This window comes from Schistocerca gregaria, chromosome X (assembly GCF_023897955.1).
Source record: "Schistocerca gregaria isolate iqSchGreg1 chromosome X, iqSchGreg1.2, whole genome shotgun sequence".
Classification (NCBI taxonomy): Eukaryota; Metazoa; Arthropoda; class Insecta; order Orthoptera; family Acrididae; genus Schistocerca; species Schistocerca gregaria.
This window is the reverse complement of record NC_064931.1, coordinates 815,342,566-815,369,315: the sequence shown is the minus strand read 5'-3', so window position 1 is coordinate 815,369,315 and position 26,750 is coordinate 815,342,566. Positions and strand designations below refer to the sequence as shown.

The window sequence follows — 26,750 nt, the reverse complement described above, 5'->3', positions numbered from 1 at the left end:
AAATAAAGGATGCTATAGTCAGCTGAAGAACAATCACTGTAACACCTCCACCCCTTTTTTCAATGTGCAATAAGAGCAAATTAAATTTAAGATAAATATATTTTTGTGCAGTTGATGTGTTTTTTATATGTCCTATTCAATGTATACAATACCAATTATGGGGAAACAGTCCAAAACATGTTTCAGTAATTGCAAAAAAATGTCGTATGTTCACATTTTAAAAAATCAGTGTCCTCTTTTACCTAAACCATTCCATGATACATTTATACGGCAATGGTAGAAAATAAATTAGCCAATATGGCAGTGGTGATTCATATTTGCTACTCATCATTTATGCAAGTTTAAGAATTGGGTGAATAAATCATTAAACACTGAACTATTTTCAAGATACGTATACACTGTATGGACATAATAATATTCATGGGAACTCCTTTATCTACACATATCACAGTACTAATTTAAAGTTGGGAATTTTGATACAGAGTTCACCAACATATAGACTGAGTCAAAAGGAAGGTTTGCGTATGCAGCTTATTACTGTTATGCCAGCCAAGTCATCCACTTGTAGACACTTAGTGCTAACTGTGAAAAGAAGGAGCATGTCCCTCACGATACCCAAAAGGGTGTCTCAATAACACCCCAATTCCCAATTTAATGTTATGTTTAAACTATCAATATAAGCAACTCTGAATTGCTTTTGTTAATGAAAATTTCTAGAATTAATACAAATATTGGAAGCAGCAAAGTTAACAATTCATTTTATAGTTGAGGGACTGAACAGTCAACACGTACAAACAAGACAGAAAACATTACTAAGCTTTCAGACAATAACTTGGAGGGTGATTCAAAAGTCCATTAACATTTGAAAATTCAATACTTCATGGAATAATGTAGGTAAAGAGGTAAAATTGACACACTGCTCGAAATGACATGGGATTTTATTGAAAAAAAAAAAGTGCACAAAATGACCAACAGAAGGTACTTCATATGACACAGATGCAATAATTATCATAATATCTGATTTTTAGCAAACAAAATTCTTTGTAAGAAATGCTCAACAGGTCAGCTGTCATTCATCAACAATTTCTGTAGTTGAGGGATAATGCTGTGAACAGCACTGTACAATGTATCATTAGGTATGGTGAGAAACTGCCAATGGATGTTGTCTTTGTATATTAGCATGCCTAACGAGGTCGGACAATTGCGGTAGGCTTGTGACTTCAAGTAACCCCACAACCTATAATCAAAATGACTGAGGTCTGGAGACCTGGGAGACCAAGCATGATGTGCACAGCAGCTCAGAATGTGATCCTCAGCAAACAATGAGTATTGAGAGGAGGGGGAGGGGGGGGGGCAAGGGTGTGGAGTTGAGTATATTGAGCTCATTTGCGTGTTCGGCCACTGGGATGTAGACTCTGGCTATGACGGGACTGGAAAACGGTGTGCTAGGAGATTGCATATGACACGTCTTGCTTTCTGCATCTTCCAGAGGGGTATCACTCATGAGTCAGGAGGTTGAGAGTAGGTGTGGCATAAGGATGAATGAGGCTACTTCATGGTCTGGGTGTGCAGCAGACTACCACTTTGGCAGAAGTGGGAAGGTTTTGTAGGGGGGAAGGACGTTTGTCATTTCCTGGCACAACGACAGATAGCAGAAACCCTAGCAAAAAACAGTTTCAGTTTTTTCAGTATGCAGTGATGTTCGGTAATGAGAGGGAGTACTACTATGCAGTTGGTTCGTGGGGGTGTTATAGGGTTAAGTACACTTGTGTAAATGGTGCAAGAGATTCATTTGTGGAATAGGGTTTGGAGAGCAGCGACAGTTTGTGAAGACCCTGATGAGAGCACCACCATACTGCACAAGGGATTGCTCATCACTGCAGATGTAATGTCTGTGCGTCAGCAGAGTGTATGGGAGGGATCTTACAGCATTTAAGGGATGACAACTATGAAAATGAAAGTACTGTTGGTGGCCAATAGGCTTCACATGGAAGGAGGTTTTTATAGATAGGCTTATCATACATCCAGGATTAGCTTGGACACTCCTGGTTTTTCACTGCTGTCCAGGGTTGCAAAAATGTCTGGGATTTGAGAATTTTATGACTGGTGAGGTTCTTTTTCTTCTTCTCCTTTTTCTTTAAATTTTAGACCTATATGTTCAAAATCACGTTTCTCATATGGCTGTGCCTCTCACAGCCAACCTTGGAGAAAGTGCTGACATTGATGGGGAAGCGTGGCTACCAATCCCGACACAACTTTTCACTTACTGTCAGGAATTTGGCAACACATCAAGCACAATGTGTGTGTATTGTTTTCATGTGTGAAGTGTTTCAAATATGCGTTTTTGACATTTTATCTCTATATGGTTTTTGTCTCATTCTTTATTTACTTTATTTACATGAATTGGCCAACTAAGGCCCGCGTCACAAATTCTATTTCATGTTCTCTTTTTTCTTTCTCTCTTCTTGGGCTGCTCTTCTGCCTACTGCCATTTTTGCCAGATGTTCAGCATGCCTTGCTAAGATTTCTATTTGTTTAATTGCATCTGCTATATTTGTAGATAGGAGAGCAATATCATCTGCAAAAGCTAGTGCATGTATCATAAGGCCTTTAACTGATCCTCCAAAAGAAATTCCCTTTACTTTTTGTTGTGTGTATTCCTCCAATGTCTCCCTGATGTTGAACAGAATTGGGGAGAGTCCATCCCCTTGTCTCAAACCTGTTTGAATTTTAAAAGGTTCAGAAATCTTGCCTCAAAAATGATTTTGGACTTTATATCTGTCAGTGTTGCTTTACTATATATCTAGTTTTTCTGTCAATTCCAAATTCCTCCAGAGTTCTAATGAGGCTTTCTCTGTCTATAGAGTCATACACTACTCTAAAATCAATAAACGTCGTAACATGTGGTTGACCAGCGTGTGTTCTAATTATGTTTTTAAGGTCTCTAGAAGAGCGAAGCGTTCCAAAGGATTGGAAAAGGGCACAGGTCATCCCCGTTTTCAAGAAGGGACATCGAACAGATGTCCAGAACTATAGACCTAGATCTCTAACGTCGATCAGTTGTAGAATTTTGGAACACGTATTATGTTCGAGTATAATGTCTTTTCTGGAGACTAGAAATCTACTCTGTAGGAATCAGCATGGGTTTCGAAAAAGACGGTCGTGTGAAACCCAGCTCACGCTATTCGTCCACGAGACTCAGAGGGCCTTCGACACGGGTTCACAGGTAGATGCCGTGTTTCTTGACTTCCGCAAGGCGTTTGACACAGTTCCCCACAGTCGTTTAATGAACAAAGTAAGAGCATACGGACTATCAGATCAATTGTGTGATTGGATTGAGGAGTTCCTAGATAACAGAACGCAGCATGTCATTCTCAATGGAGAGAAGTCTTCCGAAGTAAGAGTGATTTCAGGTGTGCCGCAGGGGAGTGTCATAGGACCGTTGCTATTCACAATATACATGAATGACCTGGTGGATGACATCCGAAGTTCACTTAGGCTTTTTGCAGATGATGCTGTGGTGTATCGTGAGGTTGCAACAATGGAAAATTGTACTGAAATGCAGGAGGATCTGCAGCGAATTGACGCATGGTGCACGGAATGGCAATTGAATCTCAATGTAGACAAGTGTAATGTGATGCGAATACATAGAAAGATAGGTCCCTTATCATTTAGCTATAAAATAGCAGGTCAGCAACTGGAAGCAGTTAATTCCATAAATTATCTGGGAGTACGCATTAGGAGTGATTTAAAATGGAATGATCATATAAAGTTGATCGTCGGTAAAGCAGATGCCAGACTGAGATTCATTGGAAGAATCCTAAGGAAATGCAATCCGAAAACAAAGGAAGTAGGTTACTGTACGCTTGTACGCCCACTGCTTGAATACTGCTCAGCAGTGTGGGATCCGCACCAGGTAGGGTTGATAGAAGAGATAGAGAAGATCCAACGGAGAGCAGCGCGCTTCGTTACAGGATCATTTAGTAATTGCAAAAGCGTTACGGAGATGATAGATAAACTCCAGTGGAAGACTCTGCAGGAGAGACGCTCAGTAGCTCGGTACGGGCTTTTGTTGAAGTTTCGAGAACATACCTTCACCGAAGAGTCAAGCAGTATATTGCTCCCTCCTACGTATATCTCGCGAAGAGACCATGAGGATAAAATCAGAGAGATTAGAGCCCACACAGAAACATACCGACAATCCTTCTTTCCACGTACAATACGAGACTGGAATAGAAGGGAGAACCGATAGAGGTACTCGGGGTACCCTCTGCCACACACCGTCAGGTGGCTTGTGGAGTATGGATGTAGATGTAGATAATAATTTGCTACAAACAGCTACTCCCTTTTCTAGATCCACCTTGGTATTCTCCTATCTGTGCATGTAGAACTGGTTCAATCCTATTTAGTAATATCTTGGAAAGGACCTTTTATGGAATGGATAGAAGGGAAAGCCCCCTGTAATTGTTCACATCTGATCTGTCACCCTTTTTCTGGAGTGGGTGTATAAGTGCCATCCTCCAATCTTCTGGAATCTTCTCAGTTCTCCAAATTATCTTAATAATTGTACCGAGGTGTAGTGCTACTTTTGCCTCACCTAGTTTCTAAAGTTCAGCTGTGATTCCATCTTCGCCAGAAGATTTGTTGTTCTTGAGGGATTTTATAGCTTGCCAGACTTCATTTAGAGTTGGTGGATATGATTCTGCAGGGATTTCTTCTGGAGTTTTGAATTTCGGTTTCTCTGAAGGTGCTTTACAGTTGAGAAGGTCTTCGAAATAGTATGCTAAACTTTTGCAGTTTTCCTGGTCATTTGTACCTAATTTCCCCAATTTGTCATGACAATTTAAACTGGGTGGTTCGTAATCTTTCTGGTGTCTTTTGAAAGATTGGTAATAGTCCCTGGATTTGTTTTGAGTGAAGTACACCACCTGTATTTGTTGAAGGGATAGTCTTTCATACAGTCTCTTTTCGTTTCTGATTGTGTAGGAGGCTAGTTTTCTACCTTCTCTGAACCTTTTCAGGTTGTTTTGTGTTGGATTTGATTTAAATTTTTGCCATAGCTTTTGTCCGTTTTCCAAAGCTTCATTGCACTTTTCATTCCACCAGATATTCTTGTGTTTAGTTTTGGTTGGAAGAGATTATTCTGCAGCTTTCATTATTTGAGACTTCATTTTGTCCCATGTCTCACCTTGCAATTTTGATTTGAAATAATTTTGAGTATCAGCATCAATATTCCTGGTTTCAAAATGCTTTCTCATATGTTTACTATTATTTCTTCCTGAATTTGGGATGAATTTAATTTTAGACTTAACAAGATAGTGATCTGTATCTATTTTGGCTCCTTTCTGTACCTTAATATTTTGAATTGTCTTAAGTTCTCTTCTAGAAGTGGCCATGTGGTCAATTTGGAACTCTCCAAGGAGTTGATTTGGTGCTTTCCATATCTTCATCTTCTTTGGATGTATCTTGAAGTGTGTAGTCATAATTTTGAGGTTGAAGATTTGGCAGAGTTCCACAAGTCTTATTCCATTGTTGTTTGTCCTCTTATGCACCAGGTATTCTCCAATGATGTTTTTTTATTTCTTCTCCTTGCCGTGCTGTGCGTTAAAATCCCTGAGCAGAAGGATGACATTCTCCTTTGGAATCTTCTGGATCGTGTATTTTTAGTTATTGCCAGATAGTCTGTACTTTGTTTGGACTTTTTTTTCTTTTGTTGGAGCATGAGCACTAACTAGTATATACATTTTGTTTTTACATTTTATCGTCAGTGTTGAGAGCCTGTCAGACGTAGAGCTGAAGTTTGCTACGGACTCCATTATATTTCTTCTAACAATAAAGGGTGTACCTACTAGAGGGCATTTTCCAAAGATATACTCTGCTGGTTTTTATTTATAAATTCTGTAATTGTCCGTTTCAAAGGAATTTTCATCAGTATAGTAGTGCCAGAATTAGGATATTATGGTGTTCAAGTGCTTGAATCAGTTCTTGATGTTTTCCTGTTTTGATCAGTGAGTTAACGGTCAGTGTTCCTATATTATATTTCTTCTTGAATTTGAGTTTTTCAGGTTGATAAAACAAGAGCAGAAATTGCAGGTTCCCCAGAATACAAAATGCCTGCTTGCAACCTGAGATCAAGAGATTTTTCTCCCTGGGGTAATTTGTTTTCTTTTCCTCTCATAATCCATAAAATTTGTAAGGTTGGAGTGGTGGAGCTCTCCGAAGATTGCTCGAGATACAACTGGAGTGTTAATCTAGAGGGTTTGTTTTGGTCCACAAGAGCAAATTTTATTTCACTCAAGTCCACTGGAAAGCCAGTGAGGGACACCGCCCCCCCCCCCCCCCCCCCCCAATCTGCCACCCGGAGACGCGCCGCGTGTCGGGGTATCACCTCTCTGCCTGTTATGATGACAGCATAACAGGTTCATTCTTCAGCAATGGAAAAAAGTGTGTCTTTAATGTTAATCTGCAACAGGAATACAAATTATTGAAATTGTGTAATGACAGTAACAATGAATGTGTGTATTGCGCACTATGTACTGGATAATTTTCTGTTGCATATAAAGGAAAAGGTAATATTACAAACAATGTGAAAATAGCTAAACATAGAAGTGCTATAAATGCTGCTACTTCACCAAACATATGAGATTCTTTAAATCCAAAGATGGGTATTGTGACCTGCAGTATTTTGCTAAGGGCTACACTTTCATACCACACTAACATACACAAACTCAGTTTCAAAACATCAGACTGCACACCTAAACTGTTTAAAAAGTTATATTACCCAACATTTTCATCTGCTACAATTATACATTATATTTATAATGTGGTGTGTTCTTTGGAAAACAATCATATAACAGTAATGATGGATAGCTCAAACTGAAGTGAACTTGTTCCAATCGTTGTAAGATATTTCAGTCTGGAGGATGGAATTCAAATTAAATTTTTAAACTTTGATGAAATATTGGGTGAAACTGCTCAAATTAAGACTGGGTGTATTTTTTCACATAGCACAAAAAATAAAGTTGAAGAATATTAGTTTGTTATACTGCTGATGCCTTCAAAAAAGTTCAAAGTTATTTAGACAGACCTATCTAGTATTTTAGGCATTGGGTTATTCACTGTACATAAACCATTTCTGAGGAAAGTTTTCTAGTGAAAAATACAACTGTATAGATGAAGTTTAATGTTTCATTAAACACTCAAATCTTTTAAGTAATTTCAAAAATATGTCATGGATTGGACACAAAACAATATGGTAAGCCTATTTCCAGACCTATTAAAAAGTGGAGATTAACATCTGAGAAGGTGGCACTCTGGGATGAGGACAGGACTGTACTTACACACAGCCATTTTGTGGGCACAACCACCAACGGGCTGTCCACCACAATAAACAGCCTCTGCCAAACTGAGACCAAGAGTAGAGCCTACTGCCCAGTACCTGAACATACTACTGTGCACGATATATTTCACTTCAATGTCTCCTGCACATCGGTGCTATCTAGGTCTAAATTATGGAGACAGATATTGTCCTTAAAATGCATCCTTTGGTCCAGCAGTACTACTGGTCTCAATCTCTGCTAGACCCCTGTCCCACACTCACCTCCGTTTTTGTCCCTATGCCCACTCCCTTCCCCCCAATTCTTCACACATTCCACAGTCATACTTTCATACCGCAGTCTCTCTCTTCCTCCATTTCATCTTCCCTTTTCAGTCCATTACTTCATGTTAATGTCCATTCACATGCAAGTCCCTCTGCCCACACCAGTGTGATCACATTAGTGCCACATGCCTATCCTGCACACTTTTCGTCTCCCCCTCTCAACTGTCAATCACCCTCCCCTCCAGCCCTCCCTCTCCCACCTTTCTCCTTTCTTGAACTCCACTCAACACAACCCCTCACACACCAGTCCAGCTGCAGTGCTGATACAATGCAACCAGTCAGGAAATTGTAGCTGTATGTATGACTGTCAGTGCTTCATCTATATGGTGAGAGTTTACTTTCCATCCAGTACCTGAAATGTTTTTGTAGTTTTCAAAGGCATCCCTGCGTAAAACCACAGATTAAAATAGTAAATAGCAGATCAGCACAAACTATTCTTTTCTTCTGGAAGCAAGAAATCACAATTATGCAAGATAAACTGTATTCTAAATTGTGTGTCAATATTCATGATAGGTTAATCCTGTGGGAAAGACCAGCTGTTGAAACCAAACACATGCCTTTTACAGGCTATGCTTTACCAATTGAGTCACCCAGACAAATCTATTTGAGCTTCTCATATTAATCTCACAATTAATTCTTTCTTTCCATTCCACATACCATACATGTTCTCATGGTAACTCTAAAGGCTAGCACAGCTGGGATACTGACTATGACAGAGAGAATGGCTTTCCCAAAACTTCATGGTTCTTAAACTATCATGAGCATTCAGCAGAGTGAATATGTTCATAGCAGTAAAAGATATAAATTGTCTTCACCAATGGTAGGTGTGTATATCAAATTCAGCAATGCAGGTCGCACTGGTCGGAAAGTAGGCCTAAATACATGATCACGATTCTCTTGATTGTATGCTATGTCTTCCAGTTCAAAGATTTTTTCCACAAGTATAGTCCACTGTGTCTCAGTGCGATGATATGTTTGTAAGGTCTTTATAACCTGAAAACAAAGGAATTATTAAATATTAGTGAGCGTTCCATTACTGTGATTCAAATATGGTGCAAACAGTACATTCTCAAACTAATATGTATGTGATGGAGACAGTTAACATTTATGTCATCTCTCTTGGATGCCTATGTGCTACTTACGACAATTTTGTAACAGGGAACTATTAATATCACCATTATTTGCCTTGATGTTGTAACCTGTATGTGTTCAAAGATCCGATGATGGCGGCTTTAGTTTCACCAAAACCGGTAATCATGGAATAAAAAGAATTCTTGCGATCTTGGCTACCAGTTTATTGTTTTACAACCATCTACATTGCTCCCACATGAGCACAATGTGCTCCCTACAAAATTCTCAAACTACACTCCTGGAAATGGAAAAAAGAACACATTGACACCGGTGTGTCAGACCCACCGTACTTGCTCCGGACACTGCGAGAGGGCTGTACAAGCAATGATCACACGCACGGCACAGCGGACACACCAGGAACCGCGGTGTTGGCCGTCGAATGGCGCTAGCTGCGCAGCATTTGTGCACCGCCGCCGTCAGTGTCAGCCAGTTTGCCGCGGCATACGGAGCTCCATCGCAGTCTTTAACACTGGTAGCATGCCGCGACAGCGTGGACGTGAACCGTATGTGCAGTTGACGGACTTTGAGCGAGGGCGTATAGTGGGCATGTGGGAGGCCGGGTGGACGTACCGCCGAATTGCTCAACACGTGGGGCGTGAGGTCTCCACAGTACATCGATGTTGTCGCCAGTGGTCGGCAGAAGGTGCACATGCCCGTCGACGTGGGACCGGACCGCAGCGACGCACGGATGCACGCCAACACCGTAGGATCCTACGCAGTGCCGTAGGGGACCGCACCGCCACTTCCCAGCAAATTAGGGACACTGTTGCTCCTGGGGTATCGGCGAGGACCATTTGCAACCGTCTCCATGAAGCTGGGCTACGGTCCCGCACACCGTTAGGCCATCTTCCGCTCACGCTCCAACATCGTGCAGCCTGCCTCCAGTGGTGTCGCGACAGGCGTGAATGGAGGGACGAATAGAGACGTGTCGTCTTCAGCGATTAGAGTCGCTTCTGCCTTGGTGCCAATGATGGTCGTATGCGTGTTTGGTGCCGTGCAGGTGAGCGCCACAATCAGGACTGCATACGACCGAGGCACACAGGGCCAACACCTGGCATCATGGTGTGGGGAGCGATCTCCTACACTGGCCGTACACCTCTGGTGATCGTCGAGGGGACACTGAATAGTGCACGGTACATCCAAACCGTCATCGAACCCATCGTTCTACCATTCCTAGACCGGAAAGGGAACTTGCTGTTCCAACAGGACAATGCACGTCCGCATGTATCCCGTGCCACCCAATGTGCTCTAGAAGGTGTAAGTCAACTACCCTGGCCAGCAAGATCTCCGGATCTGTCCCCCATTGAGCATGTTTGGGACTGGATGAAGCGTCGTCTCACGCGGTCTGCACGTCCAGCACGAACGCTGGTCCAACTGAGGCACCAGGTGGAAATGGCATGGCAAGCCGTTCCACAGGACTACATCCAGCATCTCTACGATCGTCTCCATGGGAGAATAGCAGCCTGCATTGCTGCGAAAGGTGGATATACACTGTACTAGTGCCGACATTGTGCATGCTCTGTAGCCTGTGTCTATGTGCCTGTGTTTCTGTCAGTGTGATCATGTGATGTATCTGACCCCAGGAATGTGTCAATAAAGTTTCCCCTTCCTGGGACAATGAATTCACGGTGTTCTTATTTCAATTTCCAGGAGTGTACTTCATGACATAAGTTTTATAAATGTTATTCAAAGATATCTGCAGTGTGTAATACAGTTTAAGTACATTTACTTAACAAGGATTTCCACACAGATTCATCGTATTACACATTTCTATAAAATACATCGAAATTTTTTTTGTATATGTAGACAGTACATGAGGAAAACTCATTTTTATAACAAAGACGGTAAAGTTACATCACCATCTATAAAGCTTTGTAAGCCATTTTTATAATGAAGATAGTACTGTTTGCATCTCTATTAACTTCTGGGCATCCATCCAACATCTGAAAATGGTTCAAATGGCTCTGAGCACTATGGGACTCAACTGCTGTGGTCATCAGTCCCCGAGAACTAACCTAAGGACATTACACACATCAATGCCCCGGGCAGGATTCGAACCTGCGACCGTAGCAGTCGCACGGTTCCGGACTGCGCGCCTAGAACCGCGAGACCACCGCGGCCGGCTCCAACATCTGAGCATAATTCTGTACTACAGTAATTTTTCTTGTTCCTCACAGATGTTCCTCTGGTTTGTCAAACGTGCCATTCAGATACAGAATGGTTCTTTGGGGCATTATTTGATCTTCATAATACAGCTCATCTTTGGTATCTTTTTCCCTTAGTAATAATTCACTAAGCCTGTTTCAAATGATCTTGATGAAACTTGGAAGGTGTGTGGAGGAGCAAACGAGTGTGATACATACTTTTTGTTTGTGGCCAATTTCATTTTTACGTGGTAAAAAACACCCCTAAAGATAATTTGGCATATTAGGTTTAGAGGGAATATCTTCAAAATGATGACAAATAAAAAAAATCATGTAAAAGTTGACAAGTAACTTCTGAAATAATTTGAAATTTTGCAAAATATCTCATCATCATTAATTAATTTTTAAGATAAAAACTCTTATTTCAACATAAATTAATAAAGTTTTCAAACTACATACGTTCATTTTTGGAAAAATAAGCTGTACAAAATGCATTGTGAGTATTTTCCACATATCTATTTCAAATATCTGAACATTCATATCTATTTTACTTATATTTGTTTAAATTTAAATTGTTATTTTACATTCATTCCTGTTGCTGGAGCTTCAAATTTACCCTGGGTTGCAGGATCCTTATAGGACTTCATTCGAAGTACGTGGACCGTATCTCTGATCTTTCGTCGTCTTGTCTCGGGCTCAAAATCTTCAACTTCATAAGTAACATCAGACAACTGTCTTACAACCTTATAAGGTCTAAAGTACCGCCTGAGGAGTTTCTCAGAGAGACCAACCTTCCAAACAGGCAATAAGATCCAGACAATGCCATCAGGCTGGTAGACAACACGGAGGTGGCTTGCGTCATACCTTTGGCAATCGTTGTCTTCAGCCTGCAGCATGCAGAGTCGAGCTAACTGCTGAGCTTCCTCAGCTCTGATTAACACCTGGCCAATGTAGTTGTCGTCCACATCACCAGGATGTAATGGAAACACAGTGTCCATCATCATCGTAGTCGCCTCACACCCATGCACCAGGAAAAATGGCGTAAATCCTGTGGTTTCTTATTTGGCGGTATTGTACACAAAAGTCACAAAAGGTAGTACCTCATCCCAGTTGCTCTGCTCAACAATGATGAACATTGGTACCATGTCGGCCAAGGTCTTATTAAGACATTCAGTAAGCCTGTTAGTCTGCAGATGGTAGGCAGTCGTCCTGTGATGAGTAATGTCGCACCAGTGGTTTATCTCTGTGCAAAGATTCTAACGTCGCAGAAACTGTGGTGTAGTGGTTATAATACTAGACTTTTGAATGGAGGTTTGCGAGTTCAAAACTTACCTCAACTGTAAAATTATAATTTCTATATTAAGTTCGAGTACATTCTAGAAGTATCCACAAATATCAAGAATCATTGTACTGGAATGTTCTGTAACTGTATATATACTTACGTGTTCTGGCCAGAGGCAGTTCACTATGTGCTCTTGTATGTGCAAGTGCTGAATAAACCTTTGTTAAGTAAAGTTAGTGTTCATCATTCAGCTAATTACACCCTCTTCTTTGTGACATTATTCTGGTGGAGACGCTGGGTAACAGTCCCAGTACCTCTCACTTGGCTTGTGGATTTACTGCTTACTGCAAGTGGTCACCTTACCATTAGGCTATGCAAGCATGACTCAAAGCCAGACCCAAACTTCCATATGTCGCCAACTGTGTCTACAACCAGCACTCTTACATTAATTATGTATATTTCTGTACAGGGGAGACCTTTTAATTGAAAGTCATTTTCGTGGGACATGCAAGTCTGAAGGAACATACACCATACTTCTACACAACAGACACATTGCAATACCGTATTTATCCACTGACACCAGACAAGTGATTTTCAATTTAAAGGTAAGAAAATATATATAACAAATGTACAAGTGAAAGTTGTACACACATGGTTGATGACAAATGGAAGTAACTTTATTTTCATCACTCAATTATCTGAAGGAACATTACAACATACTTCAGAACAACACAGGCACTGCAATATTGTAAATACTGTACAGGTCAAAAGATATCTCAAAGGTGTTTTCTTTCCCAGCAATCGAGAAATATCTGTATTATTGTTACAGTTTTGTGATTGTCAATGTGAAAGAATTGTTTAGAGCATTGTATCTGAGGACAAGGAGCTTGTACTTCAGGTGGTCCCAAAGGGCTCGATGGCACAGGGACAGCCGTGGGAGGTATACAGCTTTCGAAGTTGGAAGAACTTTGTGAGAAGATTTTTAGATCTAGTTCTGTTGAATGATTATGTCAACCACAGCTTGAGAAACAATATAATCAAGTTGCAGTCATTAGCACATAATTAATTGTCTTTGCCAAGGCTTAGCAATGTACTGAAATATGCCTGATACAAATCAGGATATTCAGAGGATCACCCATGACAGTTTGAAATGCTACTGAATTTTGTTTAATATTTCTTCTCCATCGTGTATACTATGCAAAAGATATTTCATTCACTTGATGTCTATTGTGTAAAAAAATATTACAGATTATCATTACTGTAATTATTTTCTAGTATAATAATGAGTTAATCAAACAATGGAAAATCCAGGACGGAATGTAGCAATACGGGAAGGAAAGTGGTAGTTTCAGCTCTCTGAGACTGCAGATGTGTGTGCAAGTTGCGTGCACGCGCGAGCGCAGGTGTGTGTGTGTGTGTGTGTGTGTGTGTGTGTGTGTGTGTGTGTGTGCGCGCGCTGCTGACAAAGGCCTTAATGGCCGAAAGCTATGATTGTGTGAATCTTTTTATTGTGCCTAATGCAGCTCAGTATCTATGCTATATGGTGAGTAGCAACTTTCCTTCTCGTTTTATAATAATGAGTTACTTACTATTTTCAATTAACATATGTGAAACAGTAAAATAAAAACATAAAAACCTAAATGTAAAATATAAAATAACAATTTAAAACATAAAACAAATATAAGTAAAATAGATCATTAGAGTAGTAAGGAATATTCTGATATTTTAATTGGGTACATTGAAAATACTCAGACAGCACATTGTGTACAGTTTATTTTCCAAAGATGGTATTTCAGAAACCAGCTTTGCACAGAGCTTGAAAGCTTTATAAATTTATGTTTTAACAAAAGTTTTCATTTTTTTAAATTAATTAATGGTGGTGGGGTATTTTGCAAAATTCAATTTATTATGAGAGCTGATTATACAGTTTTCAAAAAAATTAATTATATATCAGCTTTTATAAGAAAAACATCTTTAACACATATCATTGTTTTGATGATATTACATCTAAACCTAAAGTGCCAATTTACATTTTGGGGTGTGTTTTACCCCTTAAAGGTGAGACTGGGCACAAAAAAAAGTATTTCATAATTTTGCTCCCTCTACACTACCACCAAGTTTCATCAAGATCATTTAATGTCATTTGGGAGTGTCCCTTTGTTAGCAATGACTACAGAAACGTGTTGGATATGAGGAGCTGCTTGACCATTTTACCACATTCTTTTTGGCACCCCACAAACAGTTACTGTGCACACAAAGTCAGAAGTGGTCCCTTCTGCTGATTTCATGCAAATTTTACAACCACTCTGTGCAATGCTCATTTGCCCCTGTCCATCAGTACACGAGATCTGCCTGGTCTTGGCTTAGTTATGGGTAACTTTAAAAGGGTTGAAATGTGTCTGATGAATTTGTTAGCACCAGTTGATGTCCAATGAGTAGTCCACATTCAAAGTTACTGAGCTCTCCTGACTACTGTTGCTGTTTCTTTACCAACAATACAGTACTCCCTGACTCCTTTTATACTGATGCATCCACACCTCATGATATCTATTGGTCGATTCTATGTTACAAATTGGTGTTCAGATATTTTCAGTCAGAGAGAGAGAGAGAGAGAGAGAGAGAGAGAGAGAGAGATGAAGACAGTATGGGTTTGGAACAGAAGGGAAAAAGAAGCAGGTTGAGATGATGATGATGATCATCATCATCATCATCATCATCATCATCATCATCATAATACCAGGAATGAACTAGATTCCCTTGGTGAAGAGAGGTGTTGAAACTTAATGAGTGAACACAGCAACCAAGTTTCAAATGACAAAATATTAATCATGTAGTGAAGGAGACTGCAAGTAATTGGTCTAATGTGAAATAATTTATTTTGTTATACAATTTACAGGACCTAATAGGAAATGAAGTTAAATGAATGATCATAAAAGTTTGAGATTCATTTTTGTCTTCTATTGTAGTCATGTTTCTTCAGTGTCTTCAACTAGAACATACTCAGCACATACAGTACACTGTACTCCTTGTTTCTTTTTGCACAAAAAAACAGATATCTATTTACATAATAATGTTGCTATCTAGTTAGGAAGCAACAAACATGATGAGACTGTGGTTAATTCAGATAATTAGCTGAGCAAACTCCACATGATCACTAATTGATGTTCTTGAGAAATGAGAATGAGAGGGAAGCACTTAACACAATTCTCTGACATGACCAAGAAACTGACTGTATCAATCTCCAAACCCAAAAGTGTTCTATTTATACCAAACACCAGACATCATTGCCAATTATAGCTGAAGATTTCTGATGCACCACAAGTGCACATGTCAGTAACAGAGGTGACAAGACTCAGATTTTGTAGTCGAGCTAATGCTTTAGTGCCAAAAGATCATGAGAATGAATGTTGGACAACACTGTAGGTGTTAAATTCAGTGCCCTCATTGGTCTTGAGAGTAGTTGAAGGTTACATGTTTCATGAAACACTACCGAGAAAAATGTAGAACACAAATATTTGCAGCTGACTGCAGAATGATTCTGTTGCCACCAACATACTTTTTGTGTAAGGACTGCAAAGAGAAGCTAAGAGAAATTAGGGTTCATGTGGAGGCATGCAGACAGTTGTTTTTCACTGGTTCCATTTGTTAGTGCAAAAGGAAAGGCTATGACTCGTAGTGGTACCCTTTGACATGTACCATATGGTGGCTTTTATGCAGATGCAAATTTACATGAGTAATTGTATTTGATGTGGCATTCAGATGGTACTATGTGGAAAATGCTCAGCCAATAGATTTACTTGTAGTAACAGTGGAACTTCTGAAAAGGGATGTGATTGCCATGAGCTGTACTTCCAGGTCTGGGATCATTAATTGTTTTGGTCAGCAACAAAATGAACACTGATATTTACAAAAACATTTTTAGACAGTATTACGTTTTCAACTTGTGCCAGAATTTTGGAATCAGGCCTTTTCTGTGTCTGTGCCTGAAGAAAGCAGCATTGATTTGGGCATAAAAGATAACTGATCAGAGTTGATGGAGCACTATACTCTAAGCCCAAAGCTGAATGACAACATGCACCTTTGGGATGAATAGAAGATTAAACACTATAAAAGTAGCAAAAGGAAGTTCAACATACTATTAGTTACACTTATGACAGATTTGGAATCAACAGCTGTGAGTGTCCAGAGTATTAGGGCCACATATCATAAGCAGCATTTAAATATTCATTATAGTAACAATATATATTACCTGTCTGTGAAGTCTAACCAATGCTTTTTCAGATGGTGTATCAAGTGGGGCATCATCAGGAAGTTGCCTACGACACATACGGTCCTGGAGTTCCATTGGAAGCTTTTGGAGAATAGTTTCTACATTTTTATATGATGGATGCCCTGGTGTTACTGACATTTTAACACCCAAAAGTGTCTGTAACACAATAAATTGAATTAATAAATATTTTCATTCATCAGCTGATGATATAAGAAACAAAACTATATTAAAAACAACTGCTCTTTATTTACAGAACTGCAATTCATAAGAAACATAAATTAAGTACAACCCAAACCAACGACCATAAATATAGACAGTGGAAGAGATCCCTTATATACTAAACAATTATAGTCGAGGGGGAAAGATTGGGCCGACAGATCAGTGCAGTGACACTTTGTTCTCCACAGAACAACTTAAGTATAATAGTTTAGCCTGCAAGGTATGTGGATACATGCCTTGAAAGGTGTATTATGTATGAAGCGTAACTTTTGGTTTCATGAGAAGTGCTTGAAAGCCAACTTAAAATTTTTAAATGATGAGTTTCCTTGGTCATGTCATGCATTTGAGTGTGATGAACATGGTAGAGTTGATGAGCACAGGGAACTCTAAAACCAAAATCATCAATTTGCTGAACAGACACACTAACGTTCTTAAAGATGAAATACATTCCTTGAAAGAAGACGATGCAAGACTCAAAAACAAAAGAAAGAAAAAAAAACTCGTATACTGATGAAAATACAAATACAGTGATGAAACATAACTACAAAAACATGTGAATACATAATATGACAGATCCTCGCTTGAAATGTAAAACTACAAATAGCGAACAGCATACACAACGGACAGACAAAAATAAATGCACCAACATAAACTGCAAAAATAGAACACACAGTACTGAACATAGAGCCAAAAAATGAATTTCTAATAATCGGAGATTCTATGCCTAAAACTGTAGTGGTTCCAAGCTGCACAATCCATGTTTACCCAGGGATAAGAACACATCAATTAAATAAGCATCTGAAAAATGTTCTTTAAGCAAAACATAGGTTAATGCTAAGTGTAAATTGTAATGCAAATTACAAAGCAGTTTTTATCTGTGTAGGGACAAATTCCCTTCAAGGCTACAGTGAAGAAGACAACATCAATGAAACAAGAAATGTGATCACAACAGCAAAAAATGTATTTCTAGAATCAACAGAGGCAGTAAATGGCATTATCCATAGAAGATCACTGAGTGACAAACATATAGAAAAAATAAACAGTAGAGTCAGAGAACTGTATAACAGTCTAGGAACAATATTTGTAGATCCAAGTATGTTTATAATCCTTCAGAAATATCAGAATATTTCAATGAATTTTTTATAAATGTATCAAAATCAGATGCTGATGCACACGAGTCCCTAGGTAATGTCCAACCCTTTGGATGCAATCAGGAAACTGGAAATTTGTGGTAAGTACTATGGGACCAAACTGCTGAGGTCATCAGCCCCTAGGCTTACACACTACTTAATCTAACTTACACTAAGGACGAGACACACACACACACACACACACACACACACACACACACACACACACATACAATGCTCAAGGGAGAACTCGGACCTCCGACAGGGAGGAGTTTTTCGGGAGGAGTTTCAATCATGAAAACAGGCAAGTTCTAACTAAATTTGGATGGATTACAGCTAAAGATGTAGAAAAAGTAGGAGTCTCCTTTAAAATTAAAAATCTGACTGGGTGTGATGAAATACCCACTACAGTAATTAAAATAGTTTCTAGTATATCATCAGGACCCCATCTGAAATAATAAACCAGTCATTTGCAGAAGGATGTTTCCCAGATGCTCTGAAGTACATAGCTGCAAAGCCATTAGTCAAGAAACGCTTAAAGGATGATGTAGGAAACTACTGAGCAGTAAGTCTTCTTCCAGGATTATAAAAAATATTCGAAAAAGTTGTTGCTATCAAAATTCAAATTTCATGGCAAAATCCAATATCATCACATTAAACCAATTCGGCTTCAAGGAAAGGAAGAATACAACACATGCCATTGACAAATTTGTTCAGAAAAGTTTCTTATCTCTGCACAAATCTCAAAAAGTCACAGGAATTTTCTGTGACCTTACCAACACAACTGGTAAACCACTCTCTACTGTTACATAAATTAGAAAGATACAGAATAAATGGTAGTGCATTGAAATGGTTCAAACCATATTTAACAGACAGAATGCAAAGGGTAGTAGTTGTAACGTCAGGTACAGGAAACTGTTACTCAGAATGGAAAATTATTTCACAAGGAGTCCCAGGAGGTTCCATCTTAGGGCGAGTCCTGTTTTTATTTTATGTAAATGCTTTATCTCTAAGTATAACATTCCACTCAATTTTACTTGCAGATATCACATCTGTACTTATCAGAGATGAGACCACATAACAAATCTCCCCTCCCCCCCCCCCCCCCCCCCCCCCTCCAACTGTCACCGACACCCTAAATAGTTTAGAACAATGGTGTGATGTAAACAGATTAAACAACAACCAGCTTACACAGTTTAAGACCAAACAATCAGAATCAAGTGAGCTCCAAAATAGCCACAACTTAGGGAAGCAGAATCTGTCAAATTCCTGGGGATATTTTTAGAAAAAATTTATCCTGGTCTTCTCCTATAAGCTACTTTGCAAATAAGCTAAACATTCTCGCATTCACAATGATAATATTGTCCTAGGCAAGTGAAATGGACACTAGGAAAGTATTAAATGAATGTATTGTAAAATGTGGAATAATCTTTTAGAGGAATGCAAGTAGTTTAAATGGAATATTATTACTTCAAAAAACTATCATTAGAAATATGTGTAATATTAAGCCTAGAGTGTCATGTTGACCTTTATTCAATGCTTTAAAAATTTTGACTAGTCCATTATTTACATTTATGAACTTTTTTCTTTGGTTATACCTATCCAGAATTATTTATAAAACATTGTATGACACAAGAAACAAAGATAATTCCATGTTGTTATCTCATAGACTAAAAGTCAACTCTCAGACTCTTCAATACATAAAACTAAAAAAACTTAACTCTGCCGAACAGGGCTTGGAAGGCCCAACAGTACCGACCGGCTACCGTGCCATCCTCAGACCACAGGCGTCACTGGATACAGATATGGAGGGACATGTAGTCAGCACACCACTCTCCCGGCCATATGTCAGTTTACAACACCAGAGCCACTACTTCTACATCAAGTAACTCCTCAGTTTGCCTAACAAGGGCTGAGTGCACCTCACTTGCCAACAGCACTCGGCAGACCGGATTGTCACCCATCCAAGTGCTAGCCCAGTCTGACAGCGCTTAACTTCAGTGATCTGATGGGAACCAGTGTTACCACTGTGGCAAGGCCATTGGCATGCCTCAATACAAGGTAATGAAAATTTATAATAAAATAAAAAAATGAAAAACTTTCATAGTATGGAACTAGGTTTACTGAAGATAAAATTATTTGCCATCCTAGTGCAAAAATATTATTCACTCATTGAATTTTTAAATGACAATGATTTTTTTGCAGAGTAATAAAACAAACTTGTAATGGTTTTTATAAATTAAGATTGTGTTTTTTTTCCAGTTTGACACATTGTATGTGTATCTGGTACATTATTTATATTGACAAGTCTCCTGTACTTCAAATCAGTGATATATATATATGCCACGAGACAATAAAATTCCAATTCTGATTCCTCTTGCATAGGGAACATAATGTTATTGTTAAAAATAATGAAGTATATTGAGGTATGCAGTTGTCTTGGAAAATCTGTTTCTTAAGAAATGCACAATCCTAACAATAAACAAAAGAACAACTTCATTAGCCTTGATGACAGCTTCCACTCTCACAGGCATACGTTCAATCAGGTGCTGGAAGGTTTCTTGGGGAATGGCAGCCAATTCTTGACTGAGTGCTGTACTGAGGAGAGGTATTGATGTCAGCAGATGAGGCCTGGCACAAAGTCGGCATTCCAAAACATCCAAAAGGTGTTCTATAGGATTCTCATCAGGACTCTGTGCAGGCCAGTCCATTACAGGAATTTTATTGTCGTGTAACCATTCTGCCACAGGCCGTGCATTATGAACAGGTGATCGATCGTGTTGAAAGATGCAATCACCATCCTCGAATTGCTCTTCAACAGTGGGAAGCAAGAAGGTGCTTAAAACATCAACAAAGGTCTGTGCTGTGATAGTGCCATGCTAAACAACAAGGGGTGCAAGCCCCCTCCATGAAGAACACAACCACACCATAACACAACTGCCTCCAAATTTTACTGTTGGCACTACACACGCTGGCAGATGACGTTCACCGGGTGTTCACCATACCCACACCCTGTCATCAGATCACCACATTGGAAACAATGATTTGTCACTCCACACAACGTTTTTTCACTGTTCAGTCATCCAATGTTTATGCTCCTTACACCATGCAAGGCCTCGTTCGGCATTTACCGCTGTGATGTGTAGCTTAAGAGCTGCCGCTTGACCATGAAATCCAAGTTTTCTCACCTCCTGCCTAACTGTCATTGTACTTGCAGTGGATCTTGATGCACTTTGGAATTCCTGTGTCATGGTCTGGATAGATGTCTGCCTGTTACACATTACGACCCACTTCAACTGTCAGCAGTCTGTGTCAGCCAACAGACGAGGTCGGTCTGTATGCTTTTGTGCTGTATGTGTCCCTTCACATTTCCACTTCACTATCACATTGGAGATAGTGGACCTAGGGAGGTTTAGGAGTGTGGAAATCCCGCGTACAAACATACGACCCAAGTGACGCCCAATCACCTGACCACGTTTAAAGTCCAAGAGTTCCATGGAGGTCCCCATGCTGCTCTCTGACAATATTTAATGACTAATGAGGTTGCTGATACGGCGTACCTGGCAGTAGGTGGCAACACAATGCACCTAATATGAAAAACGTATATTTTTGGGGATGTCCGGATACTTCTGATCACATAATGTATACTTTCAGCATAACAAACAACTTAGCTTAGGTATCTCTCAAAAATGAAGTATTTCATTTTAAACATCTTGTCATTGCAACCTATCATAAAATTATATTCATTAACTAAAAACATCTACCAATACAAATTTAGCACATGCATGTACAAATGCATAACAATGAAAGGCTGTACGTAATGACAAAAAGGTAAAGTTTATCAGGTATTTCACATTACTGGACCATTGGGGGGTTGCAAAATATTGCACTACTAAAAAGTAAACAGAAGAGGTGTTCACATATCATTTTTAATTCTGTTTATGAAGCAAAAAGAACCAATACAATGAGAAAAATGCCAACCTCAAAGGTGGTATCCATGTACCTTTGAAAGGCAAAGTAAAAGAGTAAGTGGAATTTGCAATGAAAGACCATCACCATTTGATGTTCCATCACAGGAAGCAGTGTTCAAATGCTTTGATACAAATGTCATCTGTGAAATAAGAATATTCATGGACACCACATCCAAATGCGTACTACTTTGAAGAACTCACATACTTTTCCTCATTCCAGGTTAGTTGTGTAATGTTTTATTTTTCTTTCTTATAACAATAAAAAAATCAGCAACAATGACACTTTGGTGATAATCAGAACTTGTTAGTTAACATGCTAAAAAGAAGGAAGTAGCTGAATCTTATAAAAATGATGTTTTTTTTAATAGGCATATGGATAACACCAGGCAAATACTTACAAAATATTCTTAAGATTGGCTGGCAGTCTTGTATTTTATAGAACAGTTCTGTTGAAATCTTTAGCACCAAATCACATTAGGATATATGGCAGCTAAATCATAGCAAATATATTTCAAATATGCTACTTTATGTTACACAGGACTACGGTACAGATGAGATTTCCATGAACAAACACATAACATTAAACACTAAAATGTTGCTGATCCTGAATTACAAAGTTGCACACAAAAAGACAGGATTATGAAAGTTCAACCCATGGATAACTTGTGTAGCTCTTGCAGATGTCCACTATTGTGTATAAGTGTCACATCACCATATAAATTGATTTCTCAGATCTTAGAAAGTAATACGAGGAAAATCAAAGTAACTTTGGTATAAATATAATGTACCTAACTGAAACTTCAATTCCTCATGCACCATTCTATTCTTACTTCAATTCTGCCTAACAAATGGCAGAAGTTGTTGATATCTAATGAGAACTGCTGTTCCCTTAAAAAAAAATTACACGGGTTCAGTGTAACTGCTTAGGTGTTGCCTCATCAGTCAGTGCTGAAGTGGTTCCAACAGGTCCAGCACAAATGGCAAGTAGATGCAATTCCACATTCAGTTCAAAAGCAGACAAGAGGAACACAGTAGTACTACTAGATGAAGTACAATACATTAATAAAGCACAAGAATTCATTTCACAAAAGAATACTACAAAATTAAATATCTGACCTAACAAACAGATTCCAGACAACCATACATAACTCACTTGAAAATATAGACAACATACTGGATAACACAGAAAGAAGACAACTGATACAGAATAATCCTGCACCTGTCCTCCGACGGCAACCAAAAAATTCAGATGCCAAACAGCCCAGTCAGACCCACAGCAAACTTCTGGAAAGCCTCCCACTTACAACTTGCACTTAAAACTGCTGTCTGAAACTTTCAAGTCCAAGAAGACAGAACCTCTAAAGACACTACAAGGTTTATACAAATACAAAATATATAAGAATTCCATACACATTAATATTCCTCTAATTCGATACAGAAACCATGTATTCCAGTATACCAGTAACAGAAACAATAGATTTCACAGGACAAAAAATCTGAAGACATTAGTACAGCTTGTATAGGAACAGAAGTACTTCCAGTCAAACAATGAGTTTTATTTACACAAGATGATGGATTACCAATGGGATCCCCAGTTTCAGGAAATTTTATTTTTATATTTTTATACTCACATCAGTACTGTTTATAATGAAGCTAAACTATGCCAAACAAATAATTTATACAAAGGTAGTTGCAAAAGAATACAACATATTATACTGATTCAGATGTGTGGGTGACATCCTCTGCTTAATAGAGGAAGCATAAACAAAAATTATAAACTACATGCTGACATTAAGAAGATACACTGAAACAAAAAATTCACAACTGAAAAATCAAATTAACTTTCTAGATATAACACTTAAAAAAAATAAAGAAAGCACAAGCAAACTAGACAGCAACAAGCTCTCTCTGATCATGACGCACAGATACTTAGGATACAGTGCCTTCCATAACAGATACTTTTTGGTAGAAATCAGAATAATTAATGATTCCAAGCCAAGCATTTTTAAGAGTAGTTTGCAGGAGATGACCTGGGATGAAATGTATGGTGAACCAAATGCTGAAATAAAATTTAATCTATTCCATGATAAATTCATATCATTATTAACTACTTAAACCTAACGAACCTAAGGATATCACACACATCCATGACCGAGGCAGGATTTGAACCTGCAACCATAGCAGTCACATGGTTCCAGAATGAAGAGCCTAGAACTGCTCGGCCACAGCAGTGGCAGTAACTCAACACTTAGGCAGAAAGTATTCACTACTCAAAAGAAAGTGGCTAGAATAATGTGTGCAGTTCATAGTCGCACAGCTTGTAGGCACCTGTTTAAAGGGTTAGGAAGTCTTACAACAGCGTCACAGTACATTTCCTCAGTAATGATATTTGTTCTCAACAACACGGACCAGTTTAAAAGCAACAGTGACATTCATGATTATAATACCGGAAGAAAGAGAGACTTACACTATCCTCTACTTAACCTATCCTTGGAACAGAAAGGGGTAAAATATGCTGCTCGAAAACTTTTCGATAAACTACCAGATGAAATAAAAGTCTGACAGACAGCAGTAATAGTTTCAAAAGTAAATAGAAATCATATGTCTTTGACAACTCCTTCTACACCATAGATGAATTCTTGAATAGGAATAAATAAATCTATGGTATAATATATGCATTTTGTGCCATTTAAGGGAATTGGGCAGGTAATAAAAATTTTAAGCTTTTAAAAGAAAAAGAAAAAAAGAGAGACAGAAAAGAAACACCTTGATTCATGTGTGCGTTTCTTATGCACTTGAAAAATTTCATATCATAAAGGTTTACTGAGAGACTGATCAATGGAACATGTAACTAACTAGGCAGAGGGATCTTGCTGTGTGCAACAGTAGACCCTCATACATTTTCTGCAAGAAGCTCAGCCAATTTATCTCTATCTGCTCATAAATGTGTGAGCCATGTCTAGTGCATCCCCAGCTCCCAATTGTAGCAATAGGCACTAACTCATATTGAGATCTCATTTCAGTCTGCAGCATCCTGCTCAACTCTGTGTTCACACGGCTCACAGCAGCGTTAACCTAGGACTAGTCATGGTTCTCTAGGATCTCCACTAAACTCACACTTGTGTGTGAAGTTGCTGCTCTTATTCCATCCAGGTCACCCCCAAAATTGTAATTTTTGTCTTTAGCCAGGCTGTTTCTTCTGTTTCTTGCTCTACCTACTACAATGAGAGGATATATATATATATATATATATATATATATATATATATATATATATAGATAGATAGATAGATAGATAGAGAGAGAGAGAGAGAGAGAGAGAGAGAGAGAGAGAGAGATGAACACCCCAAATTAAATCCACCGAAGATACCTTAATTTAAATGGCTAAAAACATCTTGAACATAAATATATATTGCATAAATATATAAAATGAATATTAACATATTGCCTATGTATAATGGCATTGCACAGAAACTTGTTTTATTAAATCAGTTCTTTTCATGTGCTTTCCTATTTTAATAACACCATTCTTTCAATAGCTAAATAACAAAAAATGTTCCAAAATCTAATGGCAGAAACAAACCTCCAAAACATCATCAAGTGCTTCTTCAGCTTCCAGCTTCTCTAAACTCAGTTTTCCAGCTTTGAAATATGCATAGTTTAGAGAATAGCCTTTCTTACTCGCATTCCATAGTGATCGAGGAACAGCCACAAGAGCATAACCGAGAAGAAGAATTAACAGAAATAATCCCCATGTGTTACTGGCTGACGATGCAATAGTCTTCAGATTCTGACTGCAAAAAAATTATATATAACAGAATTTCATTAACACTGTTCTTTATTGACACACACTAATAACAGGATGTATGTTTCACAGGTACACTAATATACAGTCTTATGAGAAAAGCAAAGGTTACAAACAATCCTGTATTCAGGAATAATCTGTGTAATCTACAGTTGCCGTACTTGCAGTAGCAGTACGACTACTCCGCATAAATCTGCAACCAACTGAATGGCAATGTCATTTTTATAAGCAAGTCCTTTACAAGTTAGTTATTGCCAAATAAGAAAACTACTTCAATCTGACAATGGTCTCCTAATGACATCACAGAATATGTTGATTTACTCTATGGTCTTAGAAACAAGATAATGCCCCTGACACTGGAAGAAGCATCAAGGACAAAGACACTGATTACTGGTATTTCCTTTGTATCTGCGCTAATATGTCATTCTCTAGGCAACAGTATGGAACTGTAATGAATGCCTTCTGCTAGTCAAGGAACCCAGCACCAACTGCCTGAATACTTAAGCAAATTCAATCTATAAGAAAGAAAAAAAAATGGTGATGTTTAGAGTACAAATAAAAGTATAAATTAATTTGCAATATGAATGTAAAATGACTTGTTTCAAATCATGACGATTTACTGTGCAAAATGATCCATGGAATATGAAAGTAAGTAAGTAAGTAACCAACCAACCAAAGCACAAACACTGCAGTAATTAAAATAAGTGTGTACCTCAAATATGCCACAGAAAACTGTGAGTCTGGCAACTGGGCCACACCAGCTGGAGACAGTGGCCAGAGTGTGTAAGGCAGAAGTGGGGCTTCAACATATGTACATAAGAAGACACCGCTCTCAACTCTTTTTGAGAGCACTGAGTTTGAAAATTTTGTGTGTGCTATTACACTTTGTATGGTTGCCACTATTTGAGTCTGCAGCCGACTGAGTGAGCATTTAGTTTCTTAAGCATGAGGCCCCTCGATTGAACCTCGCTGCCAGTACTTTTTTTTCCCCATGATAAGGTAATACTAACAACAGATTTATCATTACTATGCAAATTATCAATATTTAATGATTCATTTATTATTTCATACTATTTATCTTGAAAGAAGAGACCACTGGGTAATTTGGATCAAGAGTGAAAAATATTAGCTGATGGTA

The 26,750-nt window shown here is 38.6% G+C and overlaps 1 protein-coding gene across 2 annotated transcripts in view; it reads right to left on the bottom strand.

The window, feature by feature from the left end:
• LOC126297805 (LMBR1 domain-containing protein 2 homolog) overlaps window positions 1-26,750 on the bottom strand; it is a 110,670-nt gene that overhangs the window by 19,722 nt on the left and 64,198 nt on the right. For both annotated transcript variants that reach the window (XM_049989010.1, XM_049989011.1), the window contains 3 exons: window positions 25,391-25,601; window positions 16,467-16,643; window positions 8,476-8,653 (listed from right to left, as the gene is read on the bottom strand). In XM_049989010.1, coding sequence (XP_049844967.1) covers window positions 8,476-8,653; window positions 16,467-16,643; window positions 25,391-25,601 — 566 coding nt within the window. The remainder of the gene's footprint in view (window positions 1-8,475; window positions 8,654-16,466; window positions 16,644-25,390; window positions 25,602-26,750) is intronic.